General features: G+C 39.3%; 1 protein-coding gene across 1 annotated transcript; it reads left to right on the forward strand.

Annotated features, from left to right (window-relative positions):
* The first annotated feature begins 367 nt into the window (after positions 1 to 367).
* On the forward strand, positions 368 to 17,264 carry LOC103464242 (neuronal acetylcholine receptor subunit beta-2-like). Its single transcript, XM_008408226.3, has 8 exons — positions 368 to 1,213; positions 4,846 to 4,991; positions 8,776 to 8,820; positions 8,910 to 9,019; positions 9,177 to 9,703; positions 11,018 to 11,496; positions 13,036 to 13,181; positions 14,261 to 17,264. Exons 1-8 carry the CDS (start codon positions 1,168 to 1,170, stop codon positions 14,274 to 14,276), a joined length of 1,515 nt encoding a protein of 504 aa, XP_008406448.1. The 5' UTR covers positions 368 to 1,167; the 3' UTR covers positions 14,277 to 17,264.
* Positions 17,265 to 17,504: the final 240 nt, after the last annotated feature.

Here is a 17,504-nt window from a genome sequence, read left to right on the forward strand (position 1 = left end):
ATTTGTCCCTAGGTGTGTGTGTGTGAATTGGTTGTCTCTTCTGTATGTCCCCTTGGTCGACTGGCCACCTGTTCAGAGTGTACTCTGTCTGGACAAAGGCACCTATCCCTATTCATTGATGCATGAATGAATAGATTAATGGAGAGAGGGAAACTAATTGCTCCAGAAACAACTTGTTGAGCTAAACATACTCTGAACTGCATTGTTGAACCTTTATCAAACAGAAAAGAGACTGATGTGAGAGAATATCAACCCATGTTGATTATTTGACTGGTTCTTTTTTTTAGATTTGATGTTAATAAATCTAAAAAAAAATTACATAAAAACTCTGTAGAAGTTAATCTAATTTGCAAGATTCCTTGCAAATGTCAAAGTTGTAAATACACACACACACACACACACGCACGCACACACACACACACACACACACACACACACACACACACACACACACACACACACGCACACACACACACACACACACACACACACACACACACACACACACACACACACACACACACACACACAAAACCCTAAAAGTCAAATGGGGACTCTGCTCATTCTGAATGAGCTCAGTGAGTCTCAGTGAGTTTGACTCCAAGCGGTAACAGACGGATCGCCAGTGATAGCTGAAGCGCGCTCCCGGTGCGCGCCGCGGTTCCAGCGGGAGCGCGTCAGAGGTTTCATTAGAGATGTGCAAACTTCCGCCGGTTGAAGGTGGGTCAAGTCACAGAGAGAGAAAGAAGTTTGCTTTTGAAATTTCTGGAGACAACAGCGACGCCAAAGTGGATCTCGTCTCTGAATGTTTGATCTGGATCGACGTTGTGACAGTGGCTGCTTGCGGCGGAAATTAAAAAAAAAAATCAAAAAAAGCAGCGTGGCTTTTGACGCTCTGAGATAAAACGACTACAATGTGTTTTTTGACAATCATTATTTAGGCTGTGAACCTTTTTGTCTCCATGTTCCCGTGTTTTCCTTTTTAATCTTCTGAAAAATTCAAGCATCTAAAACCGGACTAGTTGCTCTGAAACTGTGGGAAAGAAAAATCCTGTTTCATCGCGATGGATGACACGGAGTGAATTTTGTCATTAATTGGACTTAAATTTCTTCTTTTGAAGAGCAACGTCGAAAAGTAACAAGTTTGTGCAAGGAAGCGGGGAGGAGATGACACCCAGCCCTTTATTCCTGGTCCTCATTCTGTCGCTTACAAGTAAGTCATGTTCAATTCTTTGCGTTTATGCCTAAAACTTTACGATGAAAAACATACATTTCGATTCCAGTGCGTTCAGAGTAGCAGCGTTTTAGTGGAGAATTCATTCAGTGCTGTGATCCGAGGGAGGAAATAGACGCTGTCCATGGTGCTGATGTCAATGTAAGCACACAGATCTCTGGACTACTTCAGATATGACCGTCGTGCCTCCCCCCCTCTGCACACACGCACACACACACACAAGTTTGTACATGAACGATGTTCGGGTTCTGTTTCTTAAAAAAAAAGTACCGTAGCCTTGATTTGCACAAAAATCCCCGACTTTGACTGAGTTTTTGTCAGTTTTTACTAATAACAATAAGACACTGAGGCACGCATTATAGGACATATTGTTCAGTTTTGAATTTCTTTCTCTTTCATTTAATAACTTTTTTGCACTTTCTCATCCTTTTGGCTAAAGAAACGTTTTCAGCCACCAACTTCACTATTCGGCCATTTTTAAACACATTGCCTACATTCCAATTAATCGATTATTGCTGTGGCATCATTTCACTGTGAAAAAAAATCTATATGGTTTATTTTGTGTTTATTTATTCTCACTTTGACAAACTATCCTTTAAACAAAACCAACCCTGTCTTAAAAAAAATCTGTAAGCCAATCCATTATTTGATTTAATAATTTAATCTTAAAGTCGATCTCTGTGGATAGAAATGTTTCATTAATAACCAACGACCATCTTCCTCTGTGGGGTATAAATAGAAAATGATGCAGAGGTGAGTTTCTTTTAGCCTCTGGGTTGGAGAAGCAGTCACAACACACCGTGCCACCAGGCACTGAATGAGGTAAAATAAATACCCAGAGCTCATTGTAAGAGAGCATGTACAGTAATGTCATAAAAAATGTTTTTTTACCCTGGGACATTGTGTTTAATCAGGCAAAACGAAGATTAAGCTTTTCAGTAAGAAACACTTCACGTGAGTTTGGTATAAAACAAGGGATGAAAATGTGTAAACACCTCATGTCCACCATTAACCTGGTGAAGATGCTGCAATGGCATTATGGCCTCTTTTTTAAGGCATTATGAGAAAAATATTTTCATACAAACAGGATCATAAGCTAACGATGCCATTAGGTCTTTAAACAGGATTGTGATCCCAAACAAAAACTTCTTTGTCACCCAGACCTCCTCAAAAAGACTTTAGCAGAAATAGATTGAGTGATTAATCTTGCTAAGTGTTGTCCTTTTGACAAAAAGGGATTCGCACAAAGTATTAGCGGCAGACTTTCCAACGACTCTTAATGCGACGACGTTACTGAAAACAATTATCTCCTAACTTCACTTTTAATTGAAACTCACGGTTGGGTAACATCTGTCTCACTCTCGTTTAGAGATATTTTCTTCTGTCTACCTGGAAGGTTGGACAGTTGTTGTGTGCAGACTCTAAAAATATTCAAAAGTAAAAGCAGATGGGCTGTTTGAATAATTCACCGAGGGCTACTTTTGTTCATGTATCCAAGAAAGCTCCGCGTCGCTTCTCTCAGAGAACACACTTGAGTGGCTATCTGTTTAAAAAAGAATCTCTTTGTTAATAATCTGCCCTGGATTCTTGTTTTGTGGAGCTTTGTGTTTTTTTGGCTTCTTTTATCACTAAACTGACACATTCAGCATTTTCCTCTGCGTCAGAATCAAACAGTGAGGACATTTTTACCAGCATCAATGAATAAAATAGGCAACTCACTACAGTTGATACACTCAACAGAAAAAAAAAAACATGGTTAAGTATCATCCTATTGGATCCATCAGGATACATATTCTCTGTAAACAAGGTTTTAAATAATTTATAGGATGCAATACTGTACAACTCAGAGAGACCGAGCAGCTTTCTGTGTCCTTTACAGTGTTGCTCTCTGTGTTTGCATTTCCTTAAAGGCCAGAAGATTTGTGCTGGATTTGTGTTACGTAATTGTATTTGGCAACCAGTGCTCATTCAAAGCGGATGTGGCGTTTAATAGCAGCTGTGGTGAAATGCACAGATTAAAAACGGCAGCACTAACTTCACTGATTCTGTGCTTCTGTGCTGCTTTAAGGCATTTGAAGCCACATACAGCAGCGTAATAAGTACTGAACAAGTCAACATTACATTTTAATCTACCTTATGATACAAAATTCACAGTGGATGTCTCTAACAGCCAGGGCAACCAACAAATAAAATAAAATCAAAACAAGTAAGTCCACAAATCATGTGTTTAATGGAACAAGGAATACATGCTGAACATTTATTTATTTAAATTTCTCAATATTGTGTAATTCAAAGTAATTTTTCTGATGATGACTTAAAAAAAAACCTACCATAAAGATCAATGCATCGCTCAGGTGGGAGTTTGACCCGATCTCTAGAAAATGTTTTAATCCGGGATGTTCTTGGTGTGTCTTCTTTGAACTCCCATTTCAGTTCTTTTCATATATTTTAAATGGGATTCATGATGGATAACCAGCTGGGCCGTTCACTTTACATCAGGCTGTTAACATTCAACACAGAAAGTCTGAGAGAACTTTATGGCAATTATTTCAGTAAAAACCTCTCTGGGAATCACATTGTTGTTGCAAAAGTGTTTCGTTTTTTTATACGTAGGTTCAGTTAAAGAAATGAGGATGATAAAAGTTGTGCAAAAAACAAAAAAAAATGTAAAGATTGAAAGGGCATCTCTCTCCATGCAAACAAAATATAAAGAAATGGGAGATAAATCAGCTTTTGCACAACATGTTAGGATAGAGTCTAACTTATGTCATCCTTAAGTTTAACCCAGCTTTCCCTCTGCAAGTGGTACAGCAAACTAGTTGTCCTCTTGGGTTGAAATAAGCTGAAAACTGGTTGTTTCATTTAGCTTTAATGCATTTATTCGCCCCATTTGAACTGAAACAAATAACACCCAGTCTGACATAAAAGTCGTAACAGCATGGTGCATCTGTAACAAGAACATCTGCTCTCGCTGCACGTAATCTACTGCACAAAAAAAGAAAGGAGGCAGTTTATGTGGCACAATGAAGCAAGCCATCTAGATATTTAATGCCCGCTTTGCTTTTGTAAGTTTGCTTGAGAATGGAGGCACGATGACGGCAAATGTCATGAGACGAAAAAAAAAAAGAAAAAAAACATTTTGCCTCCAAGTTATTCTGGGCTCTATTTTTTACATAACCAATCATTTAAAGCTGTGCAAACACAAAGCTTTGAGAGGTTGTCTCATAGGATGCATGTCTGGATTTCTGTTTGTTTTTTTCTTCTCTGAGTCTGCAAAATCCTCAGCCAATCACATTGACAAAGCAAACTAGAACATGGTGTAATAGTGATATTGTTAGGCATTAATAGCTTTATTGTTCACATCCAACTGGCATCTAAACACATGAGAGAACCAAAGTCAGTTTATTTTTTGTAAAATGAAGCTTCCTGACATTTTGGTTCACCGCAGGACGAGCAAATGGCATTTATTCATCACATTAATTATTGATTGGCTGATGTAATGTTTTCACATGAGTTTGTATCTGTTTTTCTAATGGCTGATTTATCCAGCAGCCATGTGAAATTAAACACACTCGGGGCGTGTTTGCTGCTCGTGCTTTTCTGCCCGGCAGACAGCAGAGCAGAGAATGCTGAGGAGCGGCTGGTGAACCACCTGCTGGGACAGGAGCGCTACAACAAGCTGATCAGACCTGCAATGAATAAGAGCCAACAGGTCACCATCTCCATACAGGTTTCTCTGTCGCAGCTCATCAATGTTGTGAGTATATTTTATGATCCGCAATAATCGTCAAAATTGGGTTTTGGGACAAGTTTCAGTCATACATTGAAGACCAATTATAATATCCAAGCATCCATTTTCTTTACACCCATGATGGATGCTGGTGCCTATCTCCAGCTAACATTCCAGGCAAGAGGTGGGGTCACCCTGGACAGGTTGCCAGTCTGTCACAGGGCAACACAGAGACACACAACCATGCACACACACACCTAGGAGCAATTTGGAGAGGCCAATTAACCTCACAGTCATGTTTTTGGACTGTGGGAGGAAACCGGAGTACCTGGAGAAAACCCACACATGAACAGGGAGAACATGCAAACTCCATGCAGAAAGACCGGGGCCGGGAATCGAACCCAGAACCTTCTTGCTGCAAGGCAACAGCTCTACCAACTGCGCCACTGTGCAGCTGATCCATTATAATATTTCAATTGTAATATAAAGATTTTATACAGTGCTTTTGCAAAAGTTTTTATACCCCTTCAACTTTTCATGTCGATATTGTGAGATTTAAGGAAAACAAGTTGTTTTAGACATGAAAATTTATGGTGGCTCTTATTTAGCAAATTTTTTTTATCATGATACCTCTAAACAAAATCTGGTGCAACTTAACAAGAAAAACTGTCTCATGAGGAACAAAGGAACCTCAGACAGGTTAGAGACAAAGCTCTGGAGGAATTTAAAACATGCACTGAAAAAAAAAAGATCATGTGGTGAAGTAGATTTAACAAAACTGAATCTGTGAAATCAACAAAAAAAAAATTCACATTAGTGTATTTACACAAATATATCTAGTATTAAGGTCCAAAATATTTATTCAAGATACAAATATTTTTCAGAAAATGCATTAAGAGCCTATCTTAACAAAAAACAATCTTTATGGTTTTTCATTCAGTATTTCAAAACACCAAATACCCATAAGACTGTTTCAATCAAGTATTTTCTTTTTAAGCGTTAAGGAATTACAACAAACTCAGATTTATTAAGTTAACTTAAGATTTTACAGCGTACTTTGCAAATTTCATTTACTACATTAAAAACAGCTTCATAATTTATACAAAGTTCAGCTTTGTTTAATCTACCTGACAAAATTAAGTTCACTTTACTTGGATTTTCCTTTTCATGTCACAACATAAGTAAAAACTTTGAACAAAGAAAAGATAAAAAACCATGAATAAATTATGCAAATAGTTGGCTTTTTTTTAAGTAAAGGGCAGAATATTTTTGTCAGTGTGGTTTGGTTATGAAACAACATCTCAAGCTGTGGACAGTTCTCAGAGAGCTGCACAATCCTTGTTCTGAAAAACCTCCAAGACGTCACTGTCTTGACAGACTCAGCGCTCCAATGAGACCAGAAGCCAAGAGGCCATTTTAATGCTGCAAAGTAAACCAGTGTTTTGATATTTAAATTTGACATTTTTATTTTACTATTCCTTAAGTCGTCTTTAGGAATGGGCGACCCTTTGTGAAGGAGCTAAACTTTACTTCAGTGGATCCAGATTTTTCAACTAGAGGCGATGCTGGGTCGAAAATCCAGAAACTTGGGCTTTAATTTGGTAACATGACAGCCGATCCTCTTATATCATCCAACATTCTTATGTTGGATGATATAAGGAGCATCGTGAGCAAACTGTAGCAGAACTGTAGCTCTGCTGTTTTTATTTTTTATTTTTAAACCCCTTTGGGCTCTGAGCAGACAACTTCCCAGTGTCTCTGACGCCATGCATCTTTAATCAGCTGCTCTCCCTGAGCCCATCTTACGCCGAGCCACTTGGACCCAGAGAGGCTGCTGAGCGTCTAATTTCCAGACGAGAACTGACTGCAACGTTGTTTTTGCTACTAAAAACGTGAACTTTCTGTTGTTAACACAAGTAAGAGAGAAGACGAATGGAAGCAGATTTTAATCGGCTCTTTTACACTCTTGACTTTGGTGGAATCCTTCTGGGGTTTTTTTGTGAAACAAAACATCGAACTGAAGAAGTATAATTTGATATTAAGATGATAATTCATCCTCCCACTCCATCATTACACCATGTCTGATAGATTTCTGTTTAATATACTGGAAAAGCACCTTACCCGACCACTAGAGTTTCTGTTGTTTCTCAGGAGGCTCCACTGCATTATGAAGAAGAAAAAACGTCCACAATATAAATTATGGTGTGAGATGAGTGTTTATGCAAAACTGACTTGGGCAATATCTTTAGTATGACATAAAGCTTCGTTAACAGACTCTGTGCTGCTTTACTAGTTGTAGTTGATGAGATCTCTGTAACAAATTTACACTGTTTCTGTATCTGACTGCATAGATATTTATCTAATATTTAATAATTTTCTCTCTATAATAAACTCATTTGATTTAAATAGCTACATGGATTTCATGGCATAAAATCTAACCACTGCTCCATCACCTGAACCCCCTGTTGCATCAGTGAGGGTCATTTACTTGTTTAGAAAATACGGTTACGTTGCATTAACTGGATATTTCTTAAAACACACACACGCACGCACACACACACACACACGCACGCACGCACGCACGCACGCACGCACGCACGCACATAATCATTTCATCACAAAAAAAAAAACAGTAAATAATGACGGAGATGTGATGTGATCATGCAAACATTCAAACTCTGCATCACAGGGTCTCAGTAAAAAGGCTCGCGGGTTAGATGAAGTGACAGCTTGAAGTCGCCGCCGGCTGGGAACAAGTGTGAGTCTTCTTGCCCGTCTCTCTGAGTCTTTCCGGTGATACGTGACTGACGTGTCGAGGTCGAACAGCTACAGCACCATTTGATTTTCGAATGGGCTGCAAACTCGATGCAGAACAAGAACTTGCAAGAATACAAGGCAGAATTCGCAGACACATTCTTTTAGTTGGATGTCCGAGTTTTTGTAAAATTGAATGAATCATTGATGGTCCATCTGGGCTGTGAGGTGGCTATTTTATTTTGAAACCTTTTTTTTTTTTTTCTACCAACCTTGCTCATCTAGAGATTACATTTTCTGCATGTTCCTTTTTTGCAAAGAGATGAGATTGGATGGAGAACTTCTGCTAACGGTGATCTTCAAGTGGAAAGTGAGACCCTCTAAATCAGGGGTGTCAAACTCCAGTCCTGAAGGGCCGCTGTCCTGCAGTTTTTAGATGTGCCACAGGTATAAAACACCTGAATGGACTGGAGTTTGACACCCCTGCTCTAAATCATGAACACGTTTATAGGGCCCAAAGAATATAATACAGACTACCTGATGCTGCTTCTGTGTTCCTTGTTGGGATGATGAGCTCAGCCTAATGTGCGGAATAAGATTCCTTTATCCAAAATGCTTTGCATGCAGATCAAATAGTTCAGTTTTTCTCTCATCTGTTTGATTGTCTGATTACCTGTGGTTGTAATGTACAAAACATTAATTAAAAACCAACTGAACAAGAGCATTAGCACAAAGTGTCCGCAAATATACTGTCTTCTTATTTTTAATTTCTTTTAATAATTAAGGAAATAATTTATTTTAAGTTTGAGAAATCATTGCCAGATATCATGGATGTTTCATGATTCTGACCTAAACTTCGAAAACAATTTCTATGAAACACAGTGAATAAGCGTATGGTGAAGTTATTAAAATCTCTACATTACTCTATTAAACCATTGAAGTATTGAAAAATGTGGTATTTTGGCGTCTTTCACATAATTTGCTAAAACGTCCTTAAAGTTGACCAGATAAACTAAAATATGGCAGAAATCCAATCAATGTTTCTTTGTTTCTGCAGAATGAGAGGGAGCAGATCATGACGACCAATGTGTGGCTGTTTCAGGTACCCCGCAGTCTTTCTCCAATTCCCTGTTTGCGTCTCAATTCATATATTTTTTGGTTCGCTGATAAGAGTGTTTATTCTTTCCGTAGGAATGGAATGACTACAGACTGAGATGGGACCCGGAAAAATATGAAGGCATCAAAAAACTGCGAATCCCTTCCAAACTGATCTGGCTTCCTGACATAGTGCTTTACAACAAGTGAGTAAGGTGGAAAACGTAAACTGATTTTTTTAAAAAAAAACGACCTGAAGGCGCAGAGAAAAAGTGAAAACGTTAGATAAGCATGGCTGTACTGTTGAATCGACAGATTGCCCACTGTTGAATATTCATGGCCCAATCTCTAAACGTGTCACAGTGCCGACGGTGTGTACGAAGTTTCCTTCTACTGCAACGCCGTGGTCTCCAACACGGGCGACATCTTCTGGCTCCCCCCAGCCATCTACAAGTCCGCCTGCTCCATCGAGGTGCAGAACTTCCCCTTCGATCAGCAGAACTGCACGCTCAAGTTTCGGTCCTGGACGTACGACCACACGGAGGTGGACCTCATCCTCACCAGCGACTTCGCCAGTCGGGACGACTTCACGCCGAGCGGGGAGTGGGACATCGTCTCGCTCCCGGCACGCAAAAACGAGGACCCCAGCGACATCACGTACCTCGACATCACTTACGATTTCGTCATCCAGAGGAAGCCTCTGTTTTACACCATCAACCTGATCATCCCGTGCGTGCTGATCACGTCGCTGGCCATCCTGGTGTTCTACTTGCCTTCGGACTGCAGGGAGAAGATGACGCTGTGCATCTCGGTGCTGCTGGCCCTCACCGTGTTCCTGCTCCTGATATCGAAGATAGTGCCGCCCACCTCTCTGGCGGTGCCACTCATAGGTCTGTGAAGTTTGTGTTTGTTTGCTGCTCACGGGGATACAGGGCCGGACAACACTTGTTTTTCTGATAATTGTAAAAACCAAATTATCATTTGGTGTTTTATAAAATGTTTTTGTGAAAATTTGATGTGTAAAAAAAGTAATCTGAAAAAAGTAAACTTTACATCCTTATAGGTTTTTAGAAGCACCAACTTCAGCAAAGAGAAACCTTATCCATTTTTTACACTAGACTAAGCCAACACCACAGTCTTACAAGTCTTTCAGAACATGGACGGCCTTTGCAGTCTTACAGCGGTGGTTTCATGCATTTTTGAGGCACATATTCCATTTTAAAGCACAGTCAAGTAACTGTTACTGTCAGTTGTTATAAAAAATGCTGTACATAACAACCGTGACTTAGAAGAAATTTGACTTTGTAATTTGACACCTTGAAATTGGGCCTCTGTCTCTTTAAGAAACTCATGCCATTTTTAAAAAGAGTAGAGCAAGAGAAAGAAAAAAAGCTCACCAATGTTGGAAATGGAGGCACATCTGATTCTTAAAGAGAAATTTAAAACATCCTGCTCCTGACCCATAGAGGTTTTTTTTTTTGTTGTTTTTTCTGGAAAGCATCAGGGAATTATTTTCTGCAGTAATTGGAGAAAATTTAACATTGTCACTTCTTAAATACTGAAATGAGATTTTCTAGATTTCCCAGAATCAATAAACTTTTACAAAATAATGAATACTGTGGGACAGTAAGAATAGAGCGTGAAAGGAACCAAACAAGCTGTTTCATGGGGGCTGTGAGAACGGACACCGCCCTCGTTTAGTTTGCAATAACATAAAATCAGCAATTTCTTGATGACGTTGCATTTAATGAATTAGGAATGTAACAGCCTCCAACATAAAATACATGTCAATGAAACATGGACTTATTCTGAAACAGGTTCTGTGTTTGTTGTCAGGAAGCTGCAGCTGGCTTTGTAGACGTAGTTCATATTTCCAAGGTTGAGATCGGAAAGTGTCATTTAAAATGACTTGTTCATTTTAAATGAACAAGTCATTTAAAATGACTTGTGTGTAGCTACACACGTAGCTACACACGTTAAGCTACGTGTGTAGCTTAACACACGTAGGATTTATGTTGTTAGAGATAATTACTTTTTAATTATGTACGTATAATTCATGTTTTAAAGTCTTTGAATTCTGTCAGATAGGAAAGATGCGGTGTGGGTTGAGAAGCTCAGCCCTCGACCCACACATTAGTGTGCAGTAGATGTACTAATATGTCTTTGTTTTGCCCCTTTTTTCTCTTTTTCTGAACATTTTCAAGGCAAATACTTGATGTTCACCATGGTGCTGGTCACATTCTCCACCGTCAGTACGGCCTGTGTCCTCAATGTGCATCACCGCTCCCCGTCTACTCACTACATGCCAGACTGGGTCAAGCAACTCTTCTTGGTTCGCCTCGCGACCTTCCTGCTCATGAGACGCCCGGGTTCCTCCAGCGTCCACAATAAGCTCCGCAAAAGGCTCACCAGCAGGAGCCCCGTCAGCAAAAGCAGCTTCCACAGCGGCGCAGGCAGGAGGCAGCATTCCGACACCAGACTGGGAGGAATCCCCACAGACTGCAACTCTTTCTACGTCAACGAGGACTCGGCGTACAACTGCTGCTGGAAGACGGGCGACGCCCGGGACTCCCCCGACTTTGGGAGGCCGACGGCGGCGCAGCTGGATGCAGAGCTGGAAGAAGCAGTGGATGGAGTGAAATACATTGCTGAACACATGAAGATGGAAGACGGCAATGAAGGGGTGAGGAGCCAAAAAGTAGAGAAATAAGGAGAGAAAGAATAAAAATCATTAGCTCATTAGCCCCTCTCTTGATGTGTGAGAGGGGCTGAATGAGAGAAGAAAAAACTGATTTTGATGTGTTATATATTAGATCTCTAGAAAAAGATTGACTCTCTAAACAGTGTTTACAGTGCCTTGAAATTATATTCCTACTTCCTGAACTATTTTTCATTTTTTTTACATCACAGCCTCAATGTATTTATATGGGCTAATAAAAATAGTATTAAGCAAAGTTGGGATAGCTACATCTAGCATTTTTGGGGCATGAAGGAGATTTTTGAAATATAAAAAAATATATACATGGGAAAGTTTAAAGAACGGTTGAATTATAAAGTTAGAGACAAAATCCAAAAACGTTGCTGTAATTTTAGCAAAAAAGTAATGAAACGACCCACAGAGGCTGAATCCAAAAGCTTGCCACACACTTCAGGTTTTCACTTCTAAACATTTTGTAACGCATGTGTAATTTTCTTTTCACTTCACAAATGCGCCATGTTGTTTCAATCTATCACATACAATTCCAATAAAATATCGTCATAGAATGGTGGTTGTGGTGGTGAGGAGAGACGCAGAGAACCAGGTTGTGAAAGGAATGATGGATTTAATGACGAGAACTCAGACAGTCCAAATACAGGCGGCACGGCAGAGAGTTAGCACACGGCTAATTACCGGTAGCAACTGAAAGACAAAGGACTGCAAACGAGAGTGGAACCAACACAGAGCTTAACAGTGCGACTGAGTGGCAAGCAGACAAACAACGACATAAGCGGCAGGAGACAAAGACAGCAGGTGGACTTAAATACATAGGGAGGGTAATCAAGGAATGAGACACACCTGGGAAGCAATCAACGGGGAAGACGCAGAGACAGAGACTCACAGTAAGGAAACTGAACACACAAAACCCTAAAAATAAATACACAGAAACACGGAATATGACAAATATATCTTTAACATAGCAGTAAAAGGTTCAGAAGGCATCAATTTCTTTCCAAGATGCTGTAATTTTGTTGTTTTCAAAGTTTCGGACTCTCTGTGAACTTTAGTTTTAATTTGGAACAGTCAGAAAGATTAAAGTGACAAATAAAAGTAGAAATCTGGTTTTTATCACATCTAAGCTGACTTACCAATACACTGACCCCTTTTTTGTGACCTTGGGTTTTTTAACTTTCCTTTCATCCAGCATATTTTCCCGTCACAAAGTTGTTCATGACAGCCTGTTAGGATCAGTCATATGTTTTAAGGTTAAAAATATTTTTGGCAACAGACCTGAAAGCCTTCATAACATCAGATGTTCAAACTCCTGTTAGTCTGTTCTTCCAATCTTATCTCCAAAGGGTCTTTAATGTTTCAAGCGAATATTTTCCAGTTATGCTGAAAACAGACAAACTGTTGGTGCAGACATATATTAAAAAAGTGACTTCAGGGTGATCGGTTTAAAACATACAGATTATGGTAAAAATGAACCTGTCACAATTTTTGACTTTCCGTTATGGCTTCCAGATCATCGAGGACTGGAAGTACGTTGCCATGGTGATAGATCGTCTCTTTCTCTGGATCTTCATCCTGGTGTGTGTGGTGGGAACTCTGGGACTCTTCATGCAGCCTCTCTTCCAGAGCTACAACACGCCCACAGCTGATGACACAGAGTAAGTCACACAATGACATCATTTCTAACTAGCAAAGGCTCCAGTGAAAATGACTTAAAATCACGTTAAATAACTAAGTGTTTTGACTCTTGAAAGTGAGCAACAGTTCATCATTAGATTTAATTTCCCCACTGATTTATAAATATTTATTTCTACAGATAAACCATGTTATGACCGATGTGGGTGGTGGTATGAAGAAATGAAAATGACTTATAATAGTTGTAAAGTTGCATATGGATGGACTATGAATGCATAACGATGAATTTAACACGTGGTTTCCAATATTGTTAATCATTTCTTGTCGGCCATCTTCAGCGCCTTACCAAAGTATTCGACCTGTTGCTTTTTTCCACACTTTGTCACGTTCCATACGCAACATTCGATGTGTTTTCGTTAAAATGTCATGTGATGAATCGACAGTCTGTATTACACGATTGTGAAGTAGGATCAAGGTTTTACATAAAACAACAAAAAAACATTGATATATTTAGTTGTCTTTCATGGAACAGAGGCAGGAGGAAAGCCGCTGACAGAGAAACAAAACAGACTCAATCTAATATTTGCAAGAAGTTATGGAGTGTGTGCGATAAAAGCGAAGTACGGGATGCTTTCAAATTAGACAAACTGGAACTTTTCATCCCACATGCCAAACAATACAGATGGAGGAAGGCTAACACTGCGCCAGGCTGTGCAGATTCTTTCCTTCAGCTTAGACAGAAAGGCTGGAGAGAGAAACATGTTAGATAAAATATATAATCATGTCATTCAAGGTCCAGACCTAAAGCCAATTGATGTTGACAAAATATCAAAGCAGTTGAAGAAGCAAAGAAGAACGGTCTAAAACATATAATGTTTTGGTAGAATCAAAAGTCTCGCAGGTGTAATTGTCACATTTAATATTTAATTCACAACTCAGTAGAAAACATTCAAACAGTACCATCCAAGACATTTTTTTTATATCAAAATACTCCCAGGAATATCTAACTCAAAGTGTTTTCTTTTTTCTTTTTTTTTTGCATAAAATGTTTTATTTATAGAGACACAAATGAATTCATCACGCTGTGTTTTTCTCCCTGCAGATATGGAGACTTCTAGGATTTCTGTGGCGCAGAAGTGAAAACAGTCGAATCAGCATCAAAAGGAGAGAAGAAGCTGAACATTTGTCAAACATAATTCGGCTGCTGCTGGTCAGATCTGATGTGCATTCAGCCTGACCGGGGCAGCATGCTGCACTTGTTGAATTTGCAACGTTGGACTTTAAATGCGAAGCAGTGCTTGTGCGAGGATTGAAGCAGCTCGATCGCACGTCCAGGAGGAACGACAGACTTTACAACTCTCTTCTCTGTCCAATTGATGAATACACCTTCACGACTACTTAAGGACAAATTTTGATGTCTTTGAACCACTGTGAAAGTTTGGACTGGGTTCAAGTCAAAGACAGACTAGTATATTCACACTGAGGCTCTTGTGAAGCCATCTGCTGCGGTGTTCATATGGAAACTCTCTGAGATGACGCAGCGGATAGTTATTTCTCCTCTACCCACTCCATTCAAACCAATATTTAATGACACACAACTCACTGTGTCTTTTTCACCTTTCTTTCTTTCTTTCTTTCTCTCTTTCTTTCTTTATTATAAAACTATTATTCCACCATCCCCTTAGTGAGCGCTTCATTTCCATCGCCTGTCCTACTTTGGATGTTACTTGTTCTGCTGTTGGTCTCTGTCACTGCGTTTTTTTCTTCTCTGCTTAGGTTTTTTCTTTGTCTGTCTGTTATTTTTTTTTGACATGCTATATCAAAAAGCCTGTCAGACAAACTCGGAGAGGACTCGGGAAAACTTCCCCGAAAGACCACATGACAAAAAGTGATGTAAAAGCAGTGAAAGAATGATTGGTTGCAGCTGCCATGCCCACAGAGAAACATGTTGGAAGCTGATTTGTGATTACTTTCTTCAGATTGAACTGGGTTTTTCCTCTAGGTGGATGAAACCCAATCAAGTTGTTGTTTTTTTGTTTGTTTGTTTTTTTTACCCAACATTACAGATTTCAGCCAGCGAGTTTAGGAATGAGCAACTTTAGCTTTCAGACTTACAGAGACTGAACGTATACATCCAAACAAAAGTGACGTGTCCATCATCCGACAGAAATAGAAAACCTGAAAGATGGCGTGAGGGACTGCTGCCACATCAGGATGTTTTACATCTACAAAAAGAAAGAATGAATGCTGAAGCTGAAACTACAAAAATTATGATTTGACGTGTGTGCGGCACATTCTAATGTAGCAAGTTGTCACATTAAAGACAGAAGAAGGTCTATTCTGTTTTGTTTTTTACTTTTATAGAGGGTAGATCCACTTTTTTGGAACGATATCAAATGTACACTCAGCAACAATGTGATGTTACACGTGTAAAATAAGATGAATGAATTTTAAAATATTTTCCACACTAACTGTGTTCTAATATAAATATGTTGAATAAAAGCAAATCTGTGTTGAAACTCTACAATAATGTGCTGACAAAATGTTTTGACTTTATGTCAAACTCAAGCATGACAGATTTTCATTTAATAAGATTTATGATTAAATCACAGTCCCTCTTTGTGAACAACACTCCATCCAAACATGCTGTGTGACACATGCAGAGTTTTTTTATTCTTCAGGTTTCACATCTGCTGACACTTCTGTGGTGTTAAATATTGACAGCAGAGTAAATGTCGAAGAGCTGCTGTCACATTAAGAGCCTGGGGGTGAGAAATAAGGGCACATTATGTCATGAGGTAATTTCTACAGACTCTGTAAGTATGAGTTGTGACAAGGTGACATTAAACGATGTGTTCAGTGCTCAGGGGGGCTAACGAGGTCAGCAAAAAGTGGCTAAAATACATTCTTACTTTAGAAAATGGAACATTGCGACAAAAATGAAGGCACGTGGTTTGCTGCCTTTAACATTCCTGCAGTTGTTTTGTGCAGGTTTTGACCGAAAACGTCAGCGTCAGTCAGCCTGTGTGTGTGAAGGTTTATGAATGTGTGTAAAGCTGTTTTCTTACTGTTAATATGCTTTGTGGGTTTGTCCTGCTCGGTCTTTAGGTTCAAAAAGTGTGTTAATGGCCGAGGCGGTGAGTTGGAATCGACAAAACACAATAAATGCTCTTCGCTCCGTTGAAGCCGAGTTCCTTTGTGAGTCTGCGAGCGTCCGTTTTCCAATTCATGAACCCAATCGGCTAACCAGGAGGCACTCTATGGTGAAAATAGTGACACTCTCTATCTGAGAGCACCCCCTGAAGACAGACCGTTACTTTTAACGCACTATTGCATGGATGAACACACACTCACACACACAATGGTCCATGGTAAGATTTAAAAGGCCCAAATTCTTTATCTCAGCAAAAGTGGAGCACTGATTTCTGACCTGAAGTCAGCACATCAGCAAAAAACTACGAGTCTCTGCTCTGGTGGACAGTTATCGACCAGCTGCATATTTACTGTGGCCCCTCTAGGTCTGTGTGTTCGTACATATTGTGTGTGTAAGTGTGTTTGATATCAGCATAAGGTTGGCAGGGGAAGGACACTGACAGATCTTTGTTGCTGCGTGTCGGTGAAGGACAGATTCAGACGCTAGATTGTTGGTTTTACTACGTTGCGATTCTGTTTGAGTTGGCAAATTGTTGCCTGGGTCATTTATCCACGGAAATAAGGCGTGTTTTCCCACACTTGTCTTCTTTACCATGAAAATGTTTGAGCAACTGGATGTAATAATAGTTGGTTGTCTGTGATAAGTCAGTTTTGACCTGTAACAGCAGAGGAAGCCACAGTTGTTCCAACAAGACGCAGAAGTACTTCTGGCATTTCCTCTTTAAATCATTTAATGGCAGGGATTTTGAATAAAATTGTTTATGATTTGTCTTATTGGAACCTCTAAAAAGCAAGGAAAACTAACAATGCATGTTTTTTTTTTGTTTTACTTTTTAAAAGATGACTTCAGCCATAAAAACCTTAAACATTGTCACTCTTCTGGGCATCTGCAGCACAAACAAAAAGTGTCATGTAAGTTTCTAAAAAAAAAAAAAAGGTTTTTGAATAATTAGTTTCTCCAAGTGGAAGCTAACAAATCTCAAAAGGATAGACAAAAAAAATAATCTCCAAGTTTTCAATAATATTAGAAAATCACTGATCCAATTTTGAAACTAAGGAATTAGAGATTTTTAACTCCACATGAAACAATACATAAAAGTGCATTTTAGTGCTTAAAGTTTAAAGTAGAAAAGCCTAATTTGTCTTCCTTCACATGGCAGGAGCTGCAAAACAGGGGGCGGATCTGATGCTTA

This window comes from Poecilia reticulata, chromosome 1 (assembly GCF_904066995.2).
Source record: "Poecilia reticulata chromosome 1, P_reticulata-male-v2, whole genome shotgun sequence".
Taxonomy (NCBI): Eukaryota; Metazoa; Chordata; class Actinopteri; order Cyprinodontiformes; family Poeciliidae; genus Poecilia; species Poecilia reticulata.